Source organism: Protomyctophum bolini, assembly GCF_963924005.1.
Source record: "Protomyctophum bolini genome assembly, chromosome: 20".
In the NCBI taxonomy this organism is placed as follows: domain Eukaryota; kingdom Metazoa; phylum Chordata; class Actinopteri; order Myctophiformes; family Myctophidae; genus Protomyctophum; species Protomyctophum bolini.
The window spans coordinates 26,762,481-26,788,432 of NC_137881.1; the positions used below are offsets into that span (position 1 = coordinate 26,762,481).

Genomic DNA, 25,952 nt, shown 5'->3' on the forward strand with positions numbered 1-25,952 from the left:
ACATGAGCAGGCTAACTTCCCCCCAAAGAGCCCTGCAACTTGTAATGAGACCTAAAAATATCCCAGGGAGAATTGTATACCATTGTGAAACAAAAGGAAAACAAGCATGTTAGAATAAACATGGGCCTAAGCATGTTTGGTGGAACTATACCGCTCTTATAATTATACTTTAAGTCCCTATCGTCTTTTCCCATCACAGGAAACGGGACAGTTCATATGGGCAACTCGGGGTCAGTGGTGCAAGTGTTCTGATTTCATGAATCTCATAAAAGGAAAAAAAAAAAAGGTTGCTACTTTCCACATACTGTTGCAGCAAACCCTGTGTGCATATTGTTATATTGCCTGACATGATCTGGATGATTAGTTTTACTGTATCCAACGGCATGCTATCCCACAGATTCAAAATCCTCAGAAAGCCATTGGTTTTAGGCTGGGTTGCACTAGCGGCAGGAGAAATCAACTGTACCTAAAATTGATACATATCTTCATGCAATTTACAATTTAGGCATTTAGCAGACGCTCTTAATCCAGAGCGACTTACATTAAGCAAGAACAAAAAAGCATGGGAATGCATCACGTCAGGTCATGGGACACGCACTTCGTAGCATGACGGAAAGCATACCTGCACGGTCTGCTTCGTGCCAGCACATGACGTCATATCATATGCTGCTAAGGGACGTACGCATCGTAGCACCTGACTGATAACATTACGTGCACGCTCTGCTTGCGCAAGTAATAATCATGTGGATTCACATGAGGCTTGTGTGGTTCCATTGTGGATCTCGGATGTGACCAGCGCCAGCCTGCGAGGTCACTAGGTCAGTCATCCATACCTTAGTCACACATTTATGGTATATGACACCAAATTTAGGCCAGGTTTCAGCCTGATCTAAGCCCCTTTGACTTTAATTATAATAATTAAAGTTAAGTATTTCAAAAAGTATAAATCATATGTGGAATAAAATAAAAACAACAATGACTAGAAATGCACTCTGTCGAGCTGCCAACTTTCACACAAGTAGGCCACGTATGTATGACCTGTACATTGCACGGTGGAGTACACGGACATACACACATACCCAGCCGGTACATACCCCCTATGACAGTAGTAGTACATACTTGGTCCCTGATTGCCCAAGCGACGCCACCGACATACGCAGCTGATTACAGTACTTGCGCGCTCTGCTTGCGCAAGTAATAATAATTGTGGAAGTAATTCTGTGGCCAACTGACATTGTGCACATGATTCTTGGTGCTGATCAGTCCAAGTGATTCATGTATTGAGTTTCACGGGAAGACACTAGATTACTCTTTCAGTCTCTAGCTGAAAGGGTTTTGGCATCCCTGTTCTAAAGTCCTCCTGGAGGAGGTGCTAGATCAAAAACCATCTGGTCCCAAATAATTCCATTTCGAAAACAAATATGGATTGCCATAGAATTGGTTTTGTTCTGTTATGATCACTGGATAATTCACCCTTCAGATGTTGGTGACCTCTTGGTATTTTTTCGCCACCTTTAGGACATACTGTATGACCACTTGTCTTGCACACACTATCTCAAAATTGATTTAAGATAGTGTTGAGTTGTTGAGTTCATTGAGGTTGTTGATTGTTGAGTTCATTCAGGTTCCCCGGAGGACTTTTAGCTCCCAAGGCACAGTATTTAGGGGTCACACTCACACCATGTACTCATTAAGCAGGTGTCTCATATTATATAGCAGAAAGGCAATCCTGCACTTGAAAAACTATGACATTAGAGCAGCTATTTGACGTTATTAGTAGTAGCTGCTAAATTGGAGAAGCATAGTATCATTAGTATATCAAGCAACAATCAGTGGAGGAATACCAGGGTGTGATATTGGTGGTGTGGGCAATAGGCATGGAAGTTTGTACTGTAAGGGGGGCATATGTTAGGCCGACATACTGTATCAATAGTCCAACATACGTGGCTGGTTAAGACTCACCTGTTGCTCGGACATGCGTTGCCGGTTAAGACGCATACGCGTCCGGTTAAGACTCACCCGTGGCTTCCGCGTGCGGTTAGGGTTAGGTTAGGGTTTGGGGTAGGGCAGGGTGTCGGACTATATTGCATGTCGTACTGTTTAGTACGTCAGCCCAAAGATATGCGCCCGTACTGTAAGTGGTTGCTAGCTACACAGGAGGATACAGAACACGGTGTTCAGCCTGTCAAGTAGCAGCAGGTCAGGATGTCTGTGCTCGCTGACAGGCCTTATCAGACCTCTGGAGCACGAGTCTCGCCATCTCTGTCGACCTCTCGCTACACTGTGGACTCAATTAACATCACATTACCACAGGGTGAGACCAGGGCAGCCGCTGGAGGGGTCACTGCGGCCAGAGGAGCTTCTGTTACACCCAGAACATTTACACTGACCAGTAACTTGTTCTGTTTAATTAGTGCCAGATACTTACAGTATATGCCGTGCAGACATTGAGTACCGTATGTCTCCCAGAACAGTGCAGCAAGGCAGTTGAAAGCAGAAGGACGACATTTTATTGGGTAAGACAGGTGCTCCAGTAGGAGGTGACACGGTAGGATAGAGTCGGGGGACCAATGTGTTGGTCCAATGGACACAATATTTGTATAATTTAGTTGCAAGCTAAAATAAACCCACAGACAAACGTAACAACTTTTTTTTGTTGCATTGCGATGCGTTGTGAGCTTGTAGATCAGCCTTTTCCGCTACTTGACATGCAATACAATTGGGCATTAATGCACATACAAAAGATAATAGAAATATGGAGGGACAAGGCTTCTGCCCGACAATGTACGGTAATACATACATCTAGGGCAGAGGTAGAGCTGGATACGAAGGTTTGCAGTGTAGAGACGTTTCGGGCATACAGCCAAGACAGCCAGGCCTGGAAATAGCAGACAGGCCATCCAGAAGAGAGCCAGAGGTGTGAGGGGTAAGCTACAGTAGATAGAGGTGAGGCCAGGGCAAACAGACAGTAAATACTGCTTAAGGCCGCTTGGCAACAGGGGAAATAGGCCTACCACATACATGGGGAAAGAAACTTGCTCAGGTGGGAGAGAATGTTTCCTGCCTCCATCAAAAATGTAAAGGCAGTCCTGGGCTGGTATCCTACAGATGTCTGTATTTCTGACAGTCTGGGGGGAAAGAAACATCTCAACAATTATTATTTTTTGCCAGCCTGCACTGAATTTAATTGAACTGGTTATTGGAGAATATGCATTATATATTTGTAATGTAGTGGTAATACATACATATATTTATATTAATGTTGTCTGAATTTGACAGTTGTGCCAGTCTGCCCTTCAGCCTTATGTAGACATAGCACTCTATTGTGTATACATAGTTTCATTAGATATTCCACTCTTGGGTTCTTTCGTATGATTCATGATGACTATTTTGATGTATTTCCATGTTTTTGTTCTTGTTTACCGTAAATCGCTCTGGACTAAGAGCGTCTGCCAAATTCCTGAATTGTAATCATACGTGACCAAGTCCTGTAGTTACAGCAGAGAGGGGACGTCACAGACGGGGATAGCTCTGACCATTTGTGACAAACGTCACCATGGGACGGCGAACCCCCCCGCCAACTCAGACGATTATCCTCTCTCCTCTTCAGACGCCTGTGTTGTTCTGAAACAATGATTTCCGATCCTCTGCAGCCGGCCGGCTACTGCCCTGGCTCCTGTGTCCCACACCGCCCGGTCCCCCTATTCTTTTATGTCAGCTTCCTGTCTCGTGGCGCGCCAGAGGAGCAGACCTTGGCTGGCTGCACCTCAGTAAACTCTCTGTTTACTATGACGTCACGGGAACTCTCCCTCTCCTGTCCGTTTGCAACCCTCGACTCCTGCCTGTCTTTGTTTAGTAATCATAGTCGTGTGTGTGTGTGTGTGTGTGTGTGTGTGTGGGGGGGGGGGGTGGAGCGGGGGAGTCCTTGGGTTCATCCCTGTCTTTGTATCTCCCCTCCCCTTTTTTAGTTTATCCTGAATTCAACGCCAGCCTCTCGGTCCAGCCGAGGAGTCAGAGGGACGAGACACCTCCTGCCCCCCCACAATGACCCGCCACCCACTCCAAAGCCCCTGCTCTGGCCACGATGCATGGCTCGCTGCACGTACTTGGTCTCATATTGGCTCAGACATAAGCAAACAGCCCTGGCGGCTGTGAACAAACAGCACAGTGGTGCAGTGGCTCTGTACAGCCAGTGCAGTGTTTTCAAGGGGACATCCACCCCGGCACTGGACATTGATACTGTACATATAATTGATACCAGGGAGGTCCCGATTTAGTTTCCGATCCAATCCCGATACCACAATTTCTGTGTTAGCCGTTACCGAATACCGATACCAGAGAATAATATTTATAATAATACAAAAAGAAAAAATATCTTATTTTGAAGTCTCAACCGGGAATAGTGCTTATAGCTATCTAGCTAAATATCTCGTGTTGTGTTTATAGCAGACTCCTCACTCAAATGTGCAAACTCCAAAGCAAACTCCACTTTCCCCAACATTTTATTTACCTGCCATAGTGTCAACCCCTTACCCCTGTGTCGGATCGGTGGTTAGACTGGTATATTCCCCGATCCCGATATGACGAAATAAAGGCTGATCCGATACCTTTCCGATACCGGTATCGGGCCATCTCTAATTGATACAAACAGTATGCAATGTCAATTGTTTAACCCTTAGAGAGTGACATAGAAATAGTTTCAGTGAGTTAAGTTAGTTTACCCTCGCCTTCTTAATTAGTTTCTTCTAGTCATAGTTCGCTTCACTCTTTTGTATACACATTTTTGAGTAGTCTGGGATTTTTAATGTTTGTTTAGGGCACTAAATTACCATATAAGAAATCATGTCGCCGATATAAATACATCTTGTAACTCATTTTGTTCCTTACAAGAAACAAGCCTGACACCTTGTCATGTGGCAGCCAAGTCTATGGACCCCCGTAATATCTGTTTCCCTTTTATGCCCATATACTGTATGGAGACCTGTGATGTCATCAGTATACGCCCATAATATATGGCATACCGGAATACATATATGCCCATATATGGCCGATTGTGACTGCCAATCTGATCAAATTCACGCCGGGCATCGCTCTCCCCGAGTCCTCTGTGAATCATGTGCCAAGTTTGAAGCTGTGAACTCACAGTTGTGTGTTGGAATGAATGTGCACTGTGTGAGTACTCCCTGTACTCATGGGCTCACCATACATTGTAAATACAGTAAGCACGTGAACCCATTGTGTTGAAACAATTCTATAGCGATGCTATTTTTAGCATTTCTATTTATTTTAGTGAGTCAATACGTGTCACTCGGCATACCAAGCTGACACCTGATAATCCAAATATACCATAATTTCCTGTATGGCGTAAGGCCTCTGCGTATCTCTGAAGGACCACCCCCCCTCTCACGACACAGTAGGGACTTCCAGGAAGGTTCAGCGTAGTTCCTTTACTCTGGTCCCAAAGGGCAAAGTGAGGACATGGACCATAAAAGGTCTAAGTGATTTGACATCCTTTAACACAGTTTCTCAAACAGTGGGTCCGAAGCCATGTTTGGGTATGGTATGTAAACATTAAAATTTTAAAATATATTTTAAGTAGGGAAAATAGATCTAGAAGCTAATCTATTGCAATGGATCATTGCTGATCATTATATTATAGTTTGATCATCTCATAATAGGATTAGAATTAAGAGTGATAAATTACCACAATAGGTTGGGGGGTATAATATTCTACACTACAAAAAGTGTGCTATAAAAGATCTTTGTTGGCACATATATTGTACCTTTTATGGTGCTACAGTATATAGCACCTTTGTCAAATAAGGCTATTTTTGAGATATACAGGTTTAATGTTTGTCTTTAGTTCAATGTTTGTTTAATAAACGCCATTGACAATGAAGGGAAAACTTACGTCATTTTGTAACTCATTATGTCATATTGTCTCTTTATTGTTAATGGCATTTAATGTTTGTGTTGGCACCGTTTGTTTTACATCACCATTACATCACCAAATCAACATGAGTTAGACTTTAGTATATTAGCGCCCCTCACTTCACATGGGTGTGATTTTTGTTGTTATTGGACTTTATTCAAAACTCACTAAGGCCAGGTCATGCTGGCCTTTACAGGCTAATATGTATATTAGTTCCAAAATGTACCTGATTTTGTGAATGTGGGATGAATTGTTCAGAAATATCATCCAAGGAAAATATAGGCCCTTGAGTACCCAAAATTACCCCTGAGCACCCCCAAATCACCTCAGAGTACTCCAAATTACCCCGATGGTACTAGTACCCCCAAATGAGAAGCACTCCACATCACCTCAACCAACCCAAAGTAGAACCATCGTTTTTTGTGACATGCGAGAGTGAGAGCTAGCTCCTATAGCCTCTTGCCATGCCTTTCATTGTATTACAAGGACGCCATATCGAGGGGAAACTATTCTAAGAATGCCTCTGCAGCGATGGCGGATGAACTCCAGACCTCTAACTGAACTTGAACGGTTTCCCCGTGTTGCCAGATTTTATGGGATAAATAAGCAACCCATGGTCTAGGAAACCAAGCACAAAAGAAGCGACTACCGGTATATGCCACAAACTTGTAGATCTGCTATTTTCAAAATGGCAAGAATAGTGGATCTACAAGCTCACAACACGGCACAATGCCACCCCCGTTTTCTTCTGTACATCAGTGATATTTATTTAGAATCTGCTTTCAACTTATTGCATGCATTGTCTTTGTTTTATGCTTATACATTTGTTTGTATGCTTAAAGTATAGGTCTACGGCACGCACTTCACCAATTTTAAGATATTTCTGTGTACTCACTCTGTGTCTCAGAGGACACTGTGGACACTTCAGACTTCAGTGTCATCATCAGTATGCATGTTTGGTCATTTGAAACAAGATTTTATTGTTTTATTGTTTTATTCATGCAAGAACAATTTCTTCTATTATAGCATGCATGCTAGAGCACTTTCTATGTGCTTCGATTCCCCATCGACGATGTCACTGGTAGTCCGGTTTCTGAGTTGTCCACATCCCTCCTCTTGAGACACAGACCAAGTAGACACACAAATACCATAATGAGCATTTATGAGGACCAATTGCATGATGATATCTTGAAAATTGGTCCTCTAGGTTTCTTGGACCTATTATACAAGTTTTGAGATTGGTTGGTATGTATAGAGTATACAGTAGATAAATATTTGTATAGCCCACTAGTCCATTTGGCACTAAGCCAACTATGTCCTGGTTAAAACATGAAATATATGAACTCCACTAACATAGTTAGTATAGGATCCCTGCAGACTATGCTATAGGTCTATACATGCATGGAGATTGGAGAATGTAAGTTACATTTTTACAGCAGGCCTTATCATGTCATAACTTTAATTTAACAATGACTACATGTATTTTTTTTTTTTTTTTTTTTAATGATGTGTGAAATGGTTGGACAGACGGATACCGGTAGGCTATATATGGATAATCAAGTTGATTCCAGACATTTCTGTGTCTACATTTGTGTGTGTACACGTGACGTGAAATTGATATGATTGTTACATTCGGGTCGGCATATTTCTATAGTAGCCTACGTATTATTTACACTATCATTTTGAACATAATCTACCAAAGAGGAGGAAGGGTTCAGGTGAGCCTCCATTAAAAAACACAGTGGCTGGGAAGTCACTGCATGGCTGTTTTGAGACAGTATTTACTTTATCCATTGTTTTGAAAACATGATTATTCGGGGATAACAATGAATGAAAAACTTTTTTTTTCCCATAACAGGGGAAGTATAGTAGATAATCATCACATGGACAATGCAACCTGATTTTCAAAGTCATGATTAATGGAAAAAAAAAGTCAAACGACATTGAAGAAACACCTACTACCGGATATTAAAGACATACATAAAAGAGCTTCGTTTGCAATTAATGGCCAATAGATGGGTCTATGGGAGAAACGGTGAGGACCCAGAGGGGGACTATGCGGATTCCGATATGGAGTTATCCAGTGAGTTGTTGCGATGCCTTCCTGTGTTTGTGTTCAGTAGGCTACTTGGCTAATGTTAGACATGCTTTACGCGCAGGAATCACAACAGACACCGAGCTAGGGGAGTTGGTGTTCTATGTATCGCTCCTGGCGCCGGTGCGTAAAAGCGGCTTTGGGTCTCGCCCTCTCTCGCGTAAAGGCGCGCCCTCGGCCATGTGCTGCTGCTGCTGCGGCGTTATCGCTTATTACCTCAGCCAGGGGACGTAAAACAGTAGCTGACGCGCTTCGCTGATGCCTGAAGCCTGACTGCTCATTATTCTCTCACAGTCAGTGGCTTTCGCGGATCTGCACTTGCGGTTCGTGGTGGATGACGCTCTCGGGTGTGTGTTGGATTTGGCCAGATGCCGTTTGATTGCGCCGTGACGTTTGTGCACTTCTTGTATCATTTTTCACGATGTGTTTAAAAGATGTGGCACATCTTTGCGAATGTTGCAGAAAACGGGTAGAAGAGGTAAGAGTTTTCGTTTATTGTAGCCTATTGGTTTGCATCCGTTAATTTAGGAAGAAGTAAAAAGTAGCCTGTGTATAGGCTACGTACTAGTCTAGCCTGTTATTATAGAATGTCATTAATTGACTTTTAGTTTCTCCGTTTGTATGTCCATTTAGATTGTTTCATTGTCATGTCACTGGAGAGTTATAAGCATAAACCTTTCTGCTAAAACTTTGACCTATACATGCGTTCTTGTTTAGGCTCTATATGTAAACTTTATTAACGGATTCCTACTTTATCAATGAAGCGAAGGTTTCCGACTTTCTGTACAGTTTTCTAGCCCCTGTTGCGCGGCTAGAGCATGCACAATCGTGGCTCAAACATTGCATTGTGTGCATGGCAGGGAGGAACTTTAAACTTTAGTCTGAGCTATAGCTGTCACATTCTGTAGGGGTAAGGGGTTTCCCGGAGCATAGCCCAGTCATTGTAGGCCAGCATAGTTGTGCTGTTCATTTGGCATGAAGTCAGCACGTGAAGTCACCATCAAGTCTAATTGAACTATCTATTCTAAATAGCTATATTTGCAGAGATGGTTTCTCTGCCTCTTAACACCATGCAGAAACAAAAGCTGTTTCTCTCACATGCTTTCCTGGCATGACAGAGCAGCCAGAAAACTGGAGCATATTATGACATGCCATGCCACTAGTTGTGACACAGCAGAGCGAGCAAAAGGACATGTGGGTACTTCAATCAGGGTCAGCAGGAAATGATGTCACACACGTGTAATCTGATTTCTGGTCATTCAGGTCATCCTGTTGATGTAGCCTATGTACAGTATTTCATTAGTGATTTGCACTATTATTATTATTAGCCTATATTTCAGCATATGGAGCAAAGTCTGTAGTGTGATTTAACTCTAAAAGTGAAACCCTATCAAACACCTTTGGATTGGAGTGCCAAGTGCTAGCCAGATCTAATCTCCCAACATGCATTGTCTGACCTCTTTAATGCAGGGCTCTGTGCAGTCAAGTTCTTCCTCACTGATATCAACTCTCTGTATGGGGGATTGATTGATTAAATACTGTTGTTTGCATGGACAAGCACAGGGAAGCGGTGCAATACATGCATCTGCTGAAAAAGATTGATCCAAGAAAGCCTTGAATGTCTTGTTTCCAAATTGTACACAATTCATCGAAAGGGAGCATGGGGGGGGGGGCACAGGAGGATTGTCATTCTCAAACAGGAAACATCCTTCCGCAAACTGTTGCCACACAATTGGCTGATTATAAACACTAATTACTGTTTTGCTGGTTATTCAGCGGCCACTGTTTCTATATTTCTGCCGGCCTTTCCATGATAGCAGAGTCTTCTTCAGCTGCCAGGGATTGTTTGAAAATGCTCTTGGCAGCACCGGTTGACCTTTCTGAGTTATCCATCAGTGGCATTGTGAAGCTTGCCAGTTTTTGCGTACTAGGCATTCCCAGAATAGAATTGCAACAAAGTGTTGGCAACCTTATGCTGGCAATCGGCCTATTACCTTTAACTTTGCCCACAATCCTGCAACTGCAAATATTAACCGCGGGGGGGGGACAGCATGTGCTGTCACCGTGTTAGTATTCATTCATGCTCACGTAGGCCGCCCTCGGTGGAGGTGAAATCCAGTCATGTTCAAGCTGAGTCACGTGTTAAACAATCAGCATTTTTAGACAAATACAAATACCAGAGTCTGCAGAATAGAAACCATTGATGAAGCTACTAACCACCCGCACACACGCATGTACACATGCGCACGCACAACAGTACTCACACACACACACACACACACACACACACACACACACACACACACACACACACACACACACACACACACACACACACAGAGAGAGAGAAACACAATATACAACTGGAATTAGATCGAGGTTAAATTAAGACCACTGTAAGTGCTACTACTTGAGATCACATTGTTGACGAAGGGTTTCTAATATCATTAGCAACACAAATGAGGACCAATAAGGATTGGCAGCCGATTGGAAATGCATGTCTACTGTCTCACGATACCTAGTAGTTACTAGTTACCTACCACAGTATGTATGTCCCAGATGCATGAGAAGTAGTAAAACTTGAAGAAAATATAGAATTGCGGAAAATCTAATCAGGTGTGATATGCGCAGTTGTGTCATGATCAAACGAATTGTAGGAACTACAGTTCAAGCGTTGTATAGGCTAAAATGCGGAGCGGTCTCTTACTTACAGCACCACCATGAGGCTCATTCAATTTGAAGAATTTGTGCTGGAGGTTATTCCAAGGAGATTTGGCCTACTGGGAGTGTGTGTGCGCAAACTTTTACACACTGATCTGTGTGCCGGTGTCCGAGATTGGCTGTACAGTGAGTGTACACACACGGACAGGGGTGAAAACATAATCTTCTGCCCCTGGGCATTTCCGGCCTGGCGTAGATAAATCAGTATTGGAAAGAAATCAGGAGGAGGCCATGTATGCTTTCATTGCAAAATAACAAACAAATATCAGTCGTATCGGGACAGAGGGGGATATGTAGAAGCTCTGTTATGAGACGGATATAGGATGCCAAACAAACTGACTCGTCCTACGTACACAACAAAATCTGGATTGTTGATGTAAACCGGAGAGTGTCTAAACTCTACAGACTTTACTGTGTACAGTATGTGTGTACAGTTACAGTATGTGCTATTTAGTATCTCCTACATGCTGTGGGTGGTCGGTCATTTTGAAATATTTCCCATCACCACAATATGCAGTATACTCGTTACTGGTTGGCAATAGCTGAGTGGGTAGATTGGCAGTCTGGAGAACTGACTGAGGTCGCTGAGGTCGCTGGTTCAGCCCACAATCTCGCCCAGTCTGGGTCGAGGTGTTCCTGTCTGAGCAAGACACTTGAACCTTATGACACTTGAATATTATGTATAATATGGATGTATGTATATAAGTATATATATGGGTGTATATATGTTTATATGTTTATATGTATACTAGTATTGCTCTTGAAGAGCAGCTTAACTGGCACAGAATCCAGCGAGTAATTTCAGTTATAGAGGGGTGGGAGTTTATACGTTTTTACTTCTTCTCACTCCTTTTCGGATATGCTTAGATTTATTTATTTATTATTTATTTTCCTTTTATTTATTTTTCTTGCTATTTTTTTTTTTTGTTACTAATTTTTTTGTTTTTCCTGGTGAAATGCAAGGAATTGTTTCTGTATATTGGCATATTCGAAATAAACATGACAAACAAACATAAAACAAACCCCTAAATGCTCCCGGGGCCTGGATGCCATATTAAAGACATCCACCTCTCCTAACAAGGAAAATGTGTCAATTCATTGGACGAATTCCAGGTATGTGGAAATGTACCATGCCTAAAGGGACACAATTTTATAGTAAATCCAATCTCGCTTTCAGTTTTTCTAACTTTGCACTGTGAGAGTGAGAGCCTGGACATCTAACCTGGCCTGTATCTGACTTGTCTGTGAAAGTAATTTGTGATTTCCATCAACCTTCTGCGTCATGCATCCAGCCTGCAGTGAAAGAGTGCATTCAGAAAAATACCGAGAAATTTCGAGCTCTTTTCATGTGCTGTGTCTGCCAAGAAAGACTATAATAGTTCTAGTAAATGCTACAAGAAAAAAATCTGGGTTGCACATGGTTTGTTGAACTCCCTCTGGTGTTGTGGGTGTGGAGTGGACTTCATTGACATTAAGGAAGTATTTAGACCGGTACATGGGTATCTTGGTGGTGTATCACGTGTATTATTCCCATCCTTATGACGACATTCAAATTTACGGTAGGCTAATATTCTACTTGCACAACATATCAGTCTCCCCCCCACCTTTTACAGTAATGCTTTAAGTCAAGAAAACAAGAGCAGGAATTAATTTAGCAGCCCCAGGTCCACAGTAAACAGAGGCCTTATTTGTCAAACCGGTGGTGCTCTCCCATGTTTGAGTGGATATGCCCCACAAATGGAATACTGAGAAAAAGCGAGTGCTGTGCAATGCAAACTAATAGGTGAGTGCGCTCCGGTGCGGTGTTTCTGAACGTGCCCGTCAGGTGCACAGTGCACCAGGCAGTTATGTTTGACTCTCATCCAGTATGTTTATTGTTTACCTTCATTTAACCAGTAAAAAAAAAGGCTAAAGTAAAGTCTGTTGGCACTTGGCAGTGTAATGGTGTGTGTTTTGTTTCCTCATGCCTATCCTCTTCCAGTTGAAAGATCTCAACCACATATAACCTATAATTTATTGATGAGGGTGCATGCCCCTGGGCTATTTACTGGTTCCGTTCGTGTTGATTTCGTCTACAACAAATCACAGGATAGGGATACACCAGAGTTCACGTGTTTAAGGTTTTAAGGACGACCTGTTATGTCACAATGGACATGCAAGGAATCTGTCTCTGTGCTACGATGTTTGTGCATTACACTGAATAACGATGACATGGTTAAACACTGAGCATGGTTGCAGTATAGTGTTCTACAATCCCTGATATCGGCAGGAGACAAGCTGGTAAAGATGCTGGCTTTTATGGGTGTTGTGAGCATTTTAACAAATTCACTGGGGATGCAATCCCCGTCCACACTCTTGCTATATGAAATACTCAGGATTCAAGAGGGTTTTATTTGCCACTCACTCATAATCTGAGCAATTGTGGTATAGGCCAAGTTTGACCGTGACCTTGTTTATGGCCTTGATCTTTTCTACCAAAAAGCTTATCCACATCTCAAGGCAGCCTTCTGATCAATCTTAACAGGTTGCAACTTTGCACCATACTGTATTACAGCTGTCAGTTTCTTAATCTAAAGAACATCCAGGAAGGATTGAAAAGTTGTTCACCACAACTTTTCTTATAATTTAGTCTCCACCCCGTATATCTTTGAGACGGTACATTTTCACATTATGTGAATCTGCATTTGCCCATCCTAACTGTTACTGTTGGCAGCTGTTTTTGTATGCAAGTTGCAAGTCTTCCTTTTTTCTTCTTGAGTTATTTTGTTCACAGACCCACAGACGGGAGTATTTACAATGTCCTGCCACAAATTGCTGTGGGGCAGGGCATGTTCTCGGGACACTTGGCACTGTACTGGATCTGTATACTTCACTCAGTTCACTGCCAGTGGATATAATGAAGTTGAATTATTTCTTCAAGGGTTGACACTAAGCTCTCAGGGGCACTTGCCCGTCTGGCAAGTACAGGTCATGTTCTACTTGGCCTCAGGTTATGGCCACTTGCCCCCCCAAGTGGTGGGGGGTTAGGGAGAGGGACTTGGTAGAGCGATAGGAGAGACGCAGAGCGCTCTGACCACGTTCTAGACAGATATATCTTGTGTTGTATTTATAGGGAACTGAAGACAATTGCATCCCTGTGCAAAATGTGCACCCGGTCGGGTAACCCAGTAGCAAACTTCATCTGCCCGACCATTTTATTGACCGGTACATGGCTTACTAACACCACTGCTAACTCAGCGTATGAGTTGCTTGCTCACCCTCAATACCGACAATTAGCCTGTCTGTAACTCAAGTCAACTTGAAATCGTACATGCCTCCAGGCTGCATCTTAATACATTAACTTACAGTATCATAATATGAAGATAAGATGCAAAACCTTCATTATTTATGATACATGAAAAGATAAGCTGTATTTTAAACACCAAAACCCTATATACTTGCCGGTCTGTACTTCAGCACCTCCTTTTTTTTCCCTCTACACCAAATCTCATGTTATAAGCTTGTAAATCTGCTATTTCTGCTCAATGTTAGCCTATTTTTGCAGGACGTTCACCTATGTATATGTTATGTTCCAGAATATATAGGGATACTAGGGTGTAATTAAACGGTTGTGAGTGTGTGTGCGAGCGAGATAACCTGCAAACGGATGGGCAGATTTTCATGAACTTGGAGGGAATGATGAAAGGCTGCCCTGAAGAGATGCAGATTTTTGTGGGGAATGCACAGTAGGCTTCCCTGACGATGTGGTTAACCTTTAGATCAAAAAGGTCAAATGTCGAAGTTGTCAAAACCGGGCCTGACAGCGCATCGCAGGCTCGTCTCCCGATCCCGACTCCTCCCCGTGTCTCTCTCCTAATTTCCTGTCATAGATCCTACTGTAGGTTCCCAAACGTTTTGGACTGTGCACACCCTGTTACCTCAGTCCCGACCTAGCTGACACACCCCCTGAACATATTTCTGTATGCAACATAGCACCGCCATTAGCCTTTTCATGTCACGCACCCCCTAGAGGCCGCTCGCGCGCCACAGGGGGTGCACGGCTGCACGCACCACAGTTTGGGAACCCCTGGTAGATGGTCACACATTTTGGTTGAAAAGTTCAATGGTTTTATGGTCAATATCAAGCGCTGTATAGGACAATGGCTGTTGGTACAGGCAGGGTTTGTATCTCCAAGGTGTCTCTATTTGTTTAATGAATGGGGCAAAAATAATTGTGTTGTGTCAGTGTGGCATCCACAATTCTTTCAATGTGTAAGGTTTGCAACCAAGGCAAAGGCAAAAGCAAGCTTCACAGTCCCATTCTGTAGCTGAAATATCATTATCTAAAAAAAACAGCACCCAGCACCATCCATTTCAGCTACATGGTGTTTCGCGCACTCACTTCTCAACTTGTTTTTCACTGCGTGTGACATAATGTGATTGCAGGACTGTTTACCTTGCTGTTGATGGTGTTGGAGTGGACCCGGCCAGGCCTACCGTCTCCCATCTGCAACCACCTGAAGGTCCTGACCTCCTTCATTAAGGAAGCACGAGAAATAGACATGGTGAGAGCCAGACCCATACATACGTTACAGACCCAAGCAGTGCTTACTCAAAGTGGGTCCTTGAAGACGTTCAATTGCTGATCGTTATAACCAAATTACCGGTGATCTTTACCGAGTGTACAAATGGAAGTCTGAGAGTGTACAAATGGAACAGAAAGGACCCATATAAATCCATGCCTAATCACGCATACAAAACTAGGGGTCCTGGAATTTAAAAGGTTTGAGAACTGCTGCTCGCCAGGAGGAGGCAACTGCTTGTGGTCATATAGCTAAGATTAAAGGCCTTGTTGCCCACTGCTAAAAATGTAAGGCACTGTGGACAAAAGCAACCACTATCTAATTGTATTCTACATCTCTATTTCTCTCAGCGGTCGTGTCGAGAAGAATGTAGACTTTCAGGGTCTGTCCCTGTTCCAAATACCAGTTTTGGCATTGATGTCTTGGAGGAGAAAAATGTAAGTGAAAGTATAAAACTATCCATACATTTAAATAAGAGCCTGTATAATTAATAGGTACAGTAAGACAGTCATGGAAGTCTAATTACACAGACACTGGCATCTTCCCCCTTACTATGTTTAAATCAGAAAGGTCAAAACAAGTGCATCAACTACCATACAACTGGAGATTTAAATTAAGCTTGTACCCTGCACATGTCAAGGGTATAACCTTACCTCTGTCACTGATATACCTTTGACATTTTCAGTTATTCTAATGATTTCAGGACATTGGACAGACAACATCCATTAATAACTTGGAAGGACGTTCCATTTCGCTTATCACATCCCCTCACTTAATTTGTTTAATGTGTGTTTTTTCCTGACCAGGCTCAAGTCCAAGAGGTGCAGTCTGGTCTGTGGCTGCTGCAGCAGGCTCTCAACCCTCTACAGCGCTCGGTTACAAGCACAGCACTGCGCAGTCAAATAGACACTAGCATCACAAATGTGAACAGCATCACAAATTGGCTCCGCAGCCTCAACATCCTGCCCATAGAGGTACCAGATCCAAACCATTTCAGCCAAAAGTGATAATGTCTATGTTTCTCCAACACTGTGTACTTCTTTATTTGTCACTGTGGATTCTGGTAGATTTTAAATGTTTAGTGAGCATCCACAAGTCAAATTGAAGGAAACAATGGATCTTGATATACTTTGAATGCACTTAGATGAGCTTAAGTTGGCTCAAGCTAATCGACATGGAATGGCAGACTGAAGGGCTCCATTTTCGTCACCGCTAAACCCCTTATGCCTAAACTTTTTTGCCTTTTTTTTTACTATTTTGAAAAACTTTTTTGAATAGTTCAACTAGCCAATCACTGGCCATTTTAACTATTCAAAAATGTTGTGCAAAATAGTAAAAAAAAAAAAAAAAAAAGGCAAAGAAGTTTAGGGATAAGGGGTTTACCGGTGACGAAAATGGAGCCCTAAAGCTTTGTGAAATGCACACATACTGTACGTAGGTTCAAGGGTCACTACAGCAAACATTCATTACGCCATTTGTAACCGGGAACAGTTCCTAGATATAGAGTTCTAGGAGAACTTCGGAAGCGTGTTCATGCAGAAATGCAGATAGATGTCACACACCTACGCCATATGCTGTATAATATACATAATATACAGCATATATGACACCTGCAAGCTCACAATGTGTTGCATTACACCACGTGAGGTTGTAGATCTGATATTTTTGGCAAAGAGAGTTTTGTATATAAAGGAAAAAGAGAAAAGGGTGTATTTCTTTAAAGGTTATTGTAGCGGTCAATTTGTATTGGGGGCTAGGCACGGGCCGTGAGACATGGCCAACGCATTTCTGGGGGTCCCCAGCCAAAAACGTTGAGAACCCCTGAGACATAGATAATGGCATGGATAAGCTTATAGAAAAACTAAATCAGCTGTAGTACAATACAGTAAGCTATACTGTGGCAGATTTCACATGCTCCTTCATATTCTCTTTAAGGAGTATACACCACCAACCCGTGCACCAGGGATAACCAGTGCACCAGGGATAGAAGACACATGGCAGGTGTCCTCAGCATCAGAAGTACTTGAAGTATATGTCAACTTCCTGCGTGGCAAAGTGCGCCGCCTTGTCTCAGACTCGCCAGCTTGTCAGCAAGACGTAAGCTGATTGGTTATCCCCTAGCTCTGGGCCATGTTGATTTGTGTTTCCCAAGGCAGAGGAGGGATTTCAGACTTTTGGCCCTGCCCTCTGGCTGGTGAAAGCAGTGTGGAACGTACACTAAGAGGCAGAAGGCTATCCTCATAGGAGAGGCTGGAGCTGGAAGAGAAGGACAGTCCCACCTGGGCTTTGGAAGGATAAGAGAAAATAGCACCTTGGAATATAGACGGTGAAGCACACATCGACCCAAAATGAGGCCTATGGAATGTACTGGTCCAATAGCTTTTCAATGGGCATTCTCCAGCACTTTGTGTGTGTCAGTGAGCCTGATTTGTGGGTGTGTTTGTGTGTGTGTGTGAGTGAGAGAGACAGTGTTTCCAGTGAGTGTGACACTTGCAACCTTTTCACTAGGCTGAATAGTGAACTTAATCCCAACAGAAAGGACCACCCAGAAATTATAGATGGCATCTGGAAAGGGGACTCCAAGAGGACTGTGGAGTTTTAAACTCATGCCTTTCCAAAACTGTAAAAAAGTGGCCTTATCTGACAAATTTCACATTTTCAAACTGTGCCTCACAAAACTGTTCTAATGTATTTTTTTTATTGGTTGTTTCTATTTATACAGATTTATATTTCTACTTATTTTATAGCCATGGTTCTTTAGGGCCTTAGTCGGGTCCCCCTAGCCTGAGACATGCTCTGGTCTAACACTGTTGTAAATGTATTTCAAATGTATTTTACACATCATATCCAGTTGTGCACTACTGTCTAATGTTTTTATAAAGCTTTTCTATGTATGTCCAATTTGTACAGTTCCAGTTTTACACTCTGCATTCTTCCAGTTTCCAATGGAATAAGATTAATCTCTGAAAGAGGTTGAGCTGCCTAATTTATACTATACAAGAGAATCATGTATTATTTTGTAAAATACGACCGCATTCACATTGCAAAAATGCCCACCATGTGAATATGGTCACTGGGGGTCTTCCGTGACAACTGCTCAAGGTGATTATCCACATGACTGATCACTCAACCACAGCCTCTACGCAGTTTTGGGGCTGCCAGGAAAAGATATTGATTGGCGCTTGTGATGAACGTCCTGTAAGGCCTTAATTGTAAAAAGAAAAGAAAAAAATCAAGAATCCTAGTCTCTCACACACACATTCTCCCCTCGTTCGTCATCAGACAGCAATTAGTCTGTCATGTGAACGACGTAGTGGGGCTTTTGCCGGCCTGGATGGATGCTCATCACTTTCAGACTAGTTACCATCCGCATTTGTTGTTTCCTGTCTTTTTTTTATATCTGGTGGAAGTGGAGATGTTTGTACATGTACATTCCTGTTTTTGTGTTTTGTCGTTCACCCCCCCCCCCCCAATCTCTGTGCCATTTGGCATTTAAATACAAAATATTATTCTTTGATAAACAAAGGATGGATGAAAACAAGATGAGAGGAAGTATGTCTTGTTTGTTGTTCCTTGTGGCTTTCTTGTTTTCCTGGTGGTTGGTGTTGAGAGACGTTGGCGTCATGATGAGGCCTTTTCTGTGTCCCCAGACACATGACCCCAAGCCCTGAACTTAGCTGCTAAAAACATGCTATGGCAGCTACTGTATGTGCCTTAAAGGTGTATCATAATGATGCTCGTGGTTAACTTTTGGAGGTGGTCGTCTGGTCTCTTTCACTGAGAAGTTCCGACACTGGTGGTGTCCGATTACAATGTTGGTTTTTTTAAGTGGTGCAACCACTCCAATGAACAGCAATGTCCCTATGTCCGTCCATCCTTATGTCCCTGTTTAGGGTACCAATAGGGGCAACAGTGGCGCTGTTGTGCTAGGAGAGAGAGAGAGAGACATCTGCTAATTCCCCCACACAGTAACTGTCATTTCTCGACCGTTTCGGACGTGGGGCGGCTCACCGGGACCGGGCCAGCACCCTGAGCGCCGTGTTCCCCACACGGAGTTGCATCACTCAGTTCACACGGGTGTGATTTATTTAACATGTTTATTGATTTTTCTTTACAACATAGTATTTCCAAAGTAATTATTCACATATATTTTCCCCCCCATACACCCACATGGCAGCACAAACACTAAACAAAATCTCCAAAGAAACATCAGGATATGTCCATGCATACAAAGCAAAAAAACAAACATTACATACAGTTAAACGAACAAATACACAATGTCCTGATTTAATGTTAGTTATTGGAAGCCGAAAACCCACTGGATCGGACTAATGTAAAACTATCTTGCGATGGAGACATAACACATAGCTTTGCAGCACATCTTCTCTCTCACTCACACACACACACACACTATGAGATCCAGTTCTTGATACCCACAAATTCAGACTGTTATAAACTAAGCTTAGAGTTGTCCATGAATGAAACAAAGGCAGAAGAGAAATGATAGCACTTAGACAAAGTACACAGTGATATACTGACCCCTAGTGGACATTTAATCATAGGACGTCTGATTGGCACGACAATAATGTAAAATAAATAACCAACACTGTTCTCACAGACATGCCACTGCCAAAATCAAAAAGGCAGAAAGATAACTGGTCATCTCTGGACCACGCTGAGTTGTTCATGTAAAGGAAAGATCATTTCTGCAGTCGTCATGGTGGTGTGCATGCAATAAAGCAAAATACAATTTCAAGACTGACAGTGAACATGTAAATGTTTTGTGCCGACTAGCTGAAGAAATCATGACATTTCTGAGACCATTCATCAAGATGATTCTAAACTTGTATCCTATTGACCGAAAATAGCCAATCTACAAGCTCACGACACGTGTTGTAACTTGTGAGCTTATAGATTGGCTATTTTTACAGAAGGCACGCTGGGCTTCTATGGAATCCAAATGACTGAAATCAGTCTTGGCGGCTGTCTGAGAACTTTAATCCATGGGTGATGTCACTGGTGTGTAAAAACAAAGACATGCTGTCATTGCTGTGTGACGGACAAACGCTGCCGATCACTGAGGGTAGAAGACCTTGATGTGAATGGCCGAGTTGTTGCGTGTGCGCGTCATGGGCTCCCCGCCGGCCTCGTCCGGGTCCTCCGGCTCCAGGTCGTCGACCAGCTCCACCGTGGAGGTGTTGGCGGCCAGCTGCAGCGCGCCCTGGCTGCTGGCCTGAAGCTGCAGGGCGATGTTGATGGCCCTGTTGATGGCCAGGCCCAGGCCGTGGACGCAGATCTCCCGGTGGCCTCCCCCTTCCAGCAGCTTCTGGCAGCGGGCCAGCTGAGCGCGGAAGTCCGTCTTCATGTTGACGTAGACGTCGTTGCGCCGCTTGGGGAGCTTGCGAGGCAGTCGCTTGCGGAGAGTGTACTCCACCGGGTCCATCTCCACGGCCGGGGAGCCGCTGTCCGCCGGCAGCACGGCCGTCTGGGGCATAGAGGCGCTTGCTGGGCTGCGTGGCTCCGTCATGTCTGCGTGTGACGTGTGTGACAGCAGCTGCGGCACAAGCATGGGTACACAATACAGTTCACACACACACACACACACACACGCACACACACACACACACACACACACACACACACCCACACACACGAAAGCACAAGTTAATACAAAAACTTGTGGACGAACCATGACAAGGCACTATACCACTAACACTTGTATACAACAGGGTTCACGGTACCATTTTCAATTCATCAGAACATTTTAAAGACGTACAATTTACAAATATAGTTATGCAAAACAGGAAATATCTACTACATGATCTAGCTCTGGTCCATATCCCTAATGCCATTTGCTGCCGTTGTATGGACCAGAGCTAGTATGATCTATCCAAAACAATGTCTATGTCAGCTGAAAATATATTCCAGATGTTGAGATGTGCAGGACTGTAATGAAAACAGTGTCGTGACTCGTTAGCGGTACTGTCACTGATCAGTCAGTGGTACCTTTCTTTAAATGATGCAATCATCTAAATATTGTTATTATAAAGTATTGGTTCTTAAAGTAACACTTTACCTTCAGCAGTGTGTAAATATCAAGATCGTTCACGGATTACTCGCTGAGTCGCTGGCATCTACAAATTGAAATGATTCTGTGAACCGGATGCAATAAAAGGTTTGCCCCGGAAACACTATATAACCAAAAAGATCCAAAACAATTGAATAAAAATCACATAGAAATGTGTTTCTTATATTATTTAATATAAATAACGTAACGTTATTCCATCACGAGAATGTATCGCTTGGCTAAGGCTCTCAAGCGACACCTGGTCGTACTACACTACAACTATTGTATTCAGGCAAACGCTTGAACATGTTGGATACTGCAGCGCCACCTTGTGGTGTTATCGCGGAGGTGTAGCTGTGATAATCTGAACAGTTTTAACCACATTTTGCTTTACTTTTCAAAAAAGATGCTTAATGCTTTCTTCCTCTTTCCTCTCACCAGGGTGACTTTGAGGAAAGTAAATGTTGACAGTGCAAACAAAAAATAAATAAAATCTGCCTTTGAAATTTGAGCAGAGGAAGTTCCTTTGTTTTTGCTTTATAACATCCCCACATCACATCGCCCTGCAATCTCAAAACTTCAAAAATAAATGCCGTGACGGTGTATGTTTCATTTCATTTGTAGTCGTTTTTTTTCCTGCTATGTTTACATTTTGTTTGTTTAATTGTTTTCATATTGTGTTGCTTCTTTCCGTTTTAATGGCACTGCTAGTGTTATCTTCTTAACGACTTTCTTGCCATAGCAGAGATTATCTAGGTATAAGGATCACTTTCACTATACTGTACTGTAGGCTATATTATGTAATATTCTGACCAATGGTTCTCACTTGCTGTTTCTGTCAGCCAAATTAAGTTCCAAGATCCACATTGGAGTCAGATTGAGGTCATGCTGTGATTTAAAGATAGACAGACAGACACATTGAACTTGATTTAAGAGATACAGTAGATATAAACATTCAAATGTGCTTATCTAGTTCTACAAGTAGGCTGGCTACTTCATTTCAAACTCAAATTTGATCTTAAAGGGGGCTGACAGCTAGCCTACAAACATTGAGTTTTAGTTTGACAACACGTCAAGATCAAGTGCACGGATCGTCTAATTGGAGGACAATCTGTTCAACCCTTCCATCTGGAACTCTGTAGCTTTACAGATAGGCCTACCTCACTGGTGGAACTTCCATCATGTAATTACCGTATAATAGATAGATAGATATCTGAGTGGACTACTTGGAGGAGGGCACTCAGGGCAGTCTAGGCTATGACAAAGTCATAATGATCTGGTCCATAGCTCTAATGCCTTTGCAAATGAAATGAGCTAATAGATGTTGCAAATTAGTAGCGCAACGGTCACCCACGTAATTCATTGCCAATCCAAGAAGCCAATTTGATTCCAAGGACGATTCCTGTAATTTATATCAGACACCACCATAGACAGACAAAACAAAGTTTGGGGGAAGATGGTCGAGGTCCGGAATATATGTGACCGATGCTGACAATGGAATGCATGGGGAATTATACATTTATATAGGCCTATTATAACATAGACAGAAACTTGTGTTGTGACATCCGCGGCTAAATATGACCGGATATGTATTTGATTGTAGCGATCAGACTCCCGTTTCGCAATCAGAGTCCGATCGCGACGGGCACTTATGCACTCTAGTACTGAACTGATGCCTGCTATCAAAACAACTTTACTTACACCTCGACGATGGTGTCGGTTACCCAAAACAACAACACAGATCTACAAGCTAATTTCAATGGGATTGCATTTTGAGCCCGCGGCTTGTAGATCTGCTCGGCGAAGTCACGTGGTGCGCACACGAACGGCCATGTTTCCGAAACACAAACAACAAGCGGAGGGGAGGGAGCAGCAGCAGAGAGCACGGCACAGCACAGAGGCAGACCAGACACTGATATACGCAGCAGCGACCGAACGAAGGCGGAGAGAGAGCGAGAGAGGGGAGGACATTAAATAAATAAACACAAATAACAAAAAAACGCACGACTTTGTGTGTGTGGAGTACGATTCTAGACGAATGAGAACGTTTACACGAGACCAATGCATAGGATCTAGACGAAGCTGTAAACACACCGTGCGGGACGGATCATAAAAGCCACCAACAGAGGTAAGAAGGTTCCTCTTCTCTTGCAGCTAGCTTGCTAGAGTTAGCCGCTCACGGCCCACAACAGCGTCACTTGTCGCGGGCACACACACACACACACACACACACACACTGACACACACACACACACACACACACACACACACACAGCACGCGTGCAAAGTGTTTTTTTCCGCCAAATGTGTGAACAATTGTAAGAGCAGTCGTGTGTTTTTTATTGTTGTTTTATCGTAAGACGTGTGTTGTTATGTTTACACATGCTATGCTATGGACGTCCCGTCCGCTCCGCACATTAGGTAGAGCAGAGCAGGCCAGACGGTAAAGATACCCAAGGTGTCCTTAGTGGCGTCACAACTAAGCGTCACCCAGTAGTAGTAGGGATGCTCCTTCACTGTGTTTTAATAATAGGACAAATGAGTGAACGAAGTGTTAACGAATAAGTAATAATAATAAAGTTGGATAGCATATTATGAGAATACGTTTATTTTTGTTATAGTTTGTCAGACATTGTTGTAATGTAATGCTTTATGGTGTCGTCCAGTGTCCACTCACAGTTAACAGTTGTTGTTTTGAGTTGTACTTGAAATGCACTGTAATTCTGCAAACTGTTAATACATCAATCAATCAATCCATCAATCAATAGCAGCAATAATAACAAACATGTAAACAATAACAGAACACAAATGATTGGCGGTTGGCAACGTAGTAGGTTTGTACTCCCTTAGCCCTGAAACATGACTGTCATGATGATGAACGATGGTTACTAGTCATGAACCATGGCTAGTATTCCCTAGTCCCAGCGCCCTTCTTGGGGTGCCTGAAGATGCTTTGGGCATGGTTCTCTCTCCTAAAGTTGTAAACATCTATTTACCTGTATCTCTGTGTTGAGTGTAAGTAAAACCTGCACAAATGACACGTGCCAGACTGCCAGTGTGGCATGTGTTTTACACACATGCTGCACATTGGGGGCATTATTATTATTATTATTATATGAAAAAAAACATGAGGGACAGATCACCAAATATTTAGTTGCAATGATGTAGTGTAGAATAGATAATAGTTTCATATTGTTAATTATTACTGCGAGATGGTTGTGAAGTATTGCTATTTAAAAATGAATACAAATATTCGAAATGTTGGACTTGTGTAGGCCTACATGAGATTTAAAATAAGGTTAATCTAAATGCCCTTGTTTAAAGCAAATAATTAGATGCATAACTAAGTAAAGATAATGTTTGATCTTGGATAGGATTGGTAATGCTCAAACTATATAGAGTTGTTTATGACATCACTTATCCATCCGTGGTGTTTTCATCCCGTCACTCCGCCCCCCTCCAGCCCTCCGCCATAACAGACCGTCATTAGAACCGAGCGAGGCCTTCTCTTCTCGCAGTGCATCGTATGCATGGTAGCTACTAGCTAATGTTATGCAACCGAAATATGATCCGCTGTGGACCCTATCCTCCGCTGTTGTGTTCGATTTATGACCGCAAAAGTCCACGTTCCATGCCCGCCTTCCCTGCGGCCATCAGCTGTGACCCTTGGCGGCTATAAGTGTGCAGCCAGTGGCCAGTTCAGTTCATGGTGGCTAACTTGTAGCCTGTGTTGAAGCGCTAGTTGTAGCCTCCTTCACGGCCCCACAGCCTCACAGCCTGTGCTTTACTATTCATTGCGGGCGGCCTCAGTCTCCGAGAATACATTTGATTTATTCCATCGGTAGCTTTTAGTTTTCAAGGTACCGGACCCAACATTTTAACTGGCAAACAAGTGTAAATGTCCCGATAACCTGGATGGATGTTTATTATTGATTTAACTATGCTGCAGGAAATCTGTGCCCTCATGTCCTCACTGGTAGCCTCTCTAGATATCCTGATTTGGTACCATAATAACAGGCCTACAAAGTTTGTGCAAGATATGGATGAATATTGTGCCCTATTTGCATCAAGGCCGAACAACAGTTGTGCTTTTGCCTTTTTTAAGTAAATAAGAAACTCTGTTTGCAACTACTCATTTACATAATGATTAATCTGTCAAAGATTATTTAATGTATGGTTAATTCCAAATGTAAGGTAAAATAATTATGGTATCATATCACAAGTTAAGTGAGCCCAAACAGGCATACAAATGTTTGCCCTGCCCCTGTTGTCACAATATGAAAGAAAGAAGTTAAAGCAGCCACTGTATGCCAACAAATAATTATTTATTAATAGCTTAAACACTGTTTTGATTATGCTTACAGACATGCAGACCATCAGCCATTGGTACAAATACAAGCATTCATCATAGTCTGAAACTACATTTACATGATACTAAACTCCTATTACAAACATGTAATATAGTTTTTCGTTAAATTGAACTGCTTCACCCCTAGTTTATACAGGTGTATTTGAACTGAAATGACATTGTTATGGGTGTGTTTGAGTGTGATAAGTGTCTGTGCACATACGCTT

General features: G+C 42.7%; 3 protein-coding genes across 6 annotated transcripts in view; 2 read left to right on the plus strand and 1 right to left on the minus strand.

The window, feature by feature from the left end:
* The first annotated feature begins 8,338 nt into the window (after positions 1-8,338).
* On the plus strand, positions 8,339-18,765 carry epoa (erythropoietin a). Of its 2 annotated transcripts, XR_013965981.1 has the most exons (6): positions 8,339-8,505; positions 15,174-15,292; positions 15,661-15,747; positions 16,117-16,284; positions 17,246-17,787; positions 17,819-18,765. XR_013965981.1 is itself a non-coding variant. In XM_080792132.1 (5 exons), the coding sequence occupies exons 1-5, from the start codon at positions 8,481-8,483 to the stop codon at positions 17,414-17,416; spliced, it is 570 nt and encodes a 189-aa protein (XP_080648258.1). In that variant the 5' UTR covers positions 8,339-8,480; the 3' UTR covers positions 17,417-18,765. The 2 variants fall into 2 exon arrangements, 1 of the variants encoding a protein (XP_080648258.1); XM_080792132.1 differs by having other exon boundaries at positions 17,246-18,765.
* A 625-nt stretch (positions 18,766-19,390) lies between these two features.
* Positions 19,391-21,583, minus strand: pop7 (POP7 homolog, ribonuclease P/MRP subunit). Its single transcript, XM_080792867.1, has 2 exons — positions 21,387-21,583; positions 19,391-20,864 (listed from the first exon to the last, which is right to left on the minus strand). The coding sequence occupies exon 2, from the start codon at positions 20,835-20,837 to the stop codon at positions 20,385-20,387; it is 453 nt and encodes a 150-aa protein (XP_080648993.1). The 5' UTR covers positions 20,838-20,864; positions 21,387-21,583; the 3' UTR covers positions 19,391-20,384.
* Positions 21,584-23,274: 1,691 nt separating this feature from the next.
* The window catches only part of gigyf1a (GRB10 interacting GYF protein 1a), a 36,143-nt gene continuing 33,465 nt past the window's right edge, over positions 23,275-25,952 (plus strand). For all 3 annotated transcript variants that reach the window (XM_080791826.1, XM_080791827.1, XM_080791828.1), the window contains exon 1: positions 23,275-23,505. The gene's annotated coding sequence lies outside the window, so the exon portion shown is untranslated. The remainder of the gene's footprint in view (positions 23,506-25,952) is intronic.

Bases quoted from the DNA above. Each gene is read 5' to 3' on its own strand.
- epoa (XM_080792132.1), top strand. From the start codon at position 8,481: ATGTTGCAGAAAACGGGTAGAAGAG. The intron at 15,748-16,116 runs GTAAGTGAAAGT...TTTCCTGACCAG, and splicing joins ATGTCTTGGAGGAGAAAAAT to GCTCAAGTCCAAGAGGTGCA. The intron at 16,285-17,245 runs GTACCAGATCCA...ATTCTCTTTAAG, and splicing joins TCAACATCCTGCCCATAGAG to GAGTATACACCACCAACCCG.
- pop7 (XM_080792867.1), bottom strand. From the start codon at position 20,837: ATGACGGAGCCACGCAGCCCAGCAAGCGCCTCTATGCCCCAGACGGCC.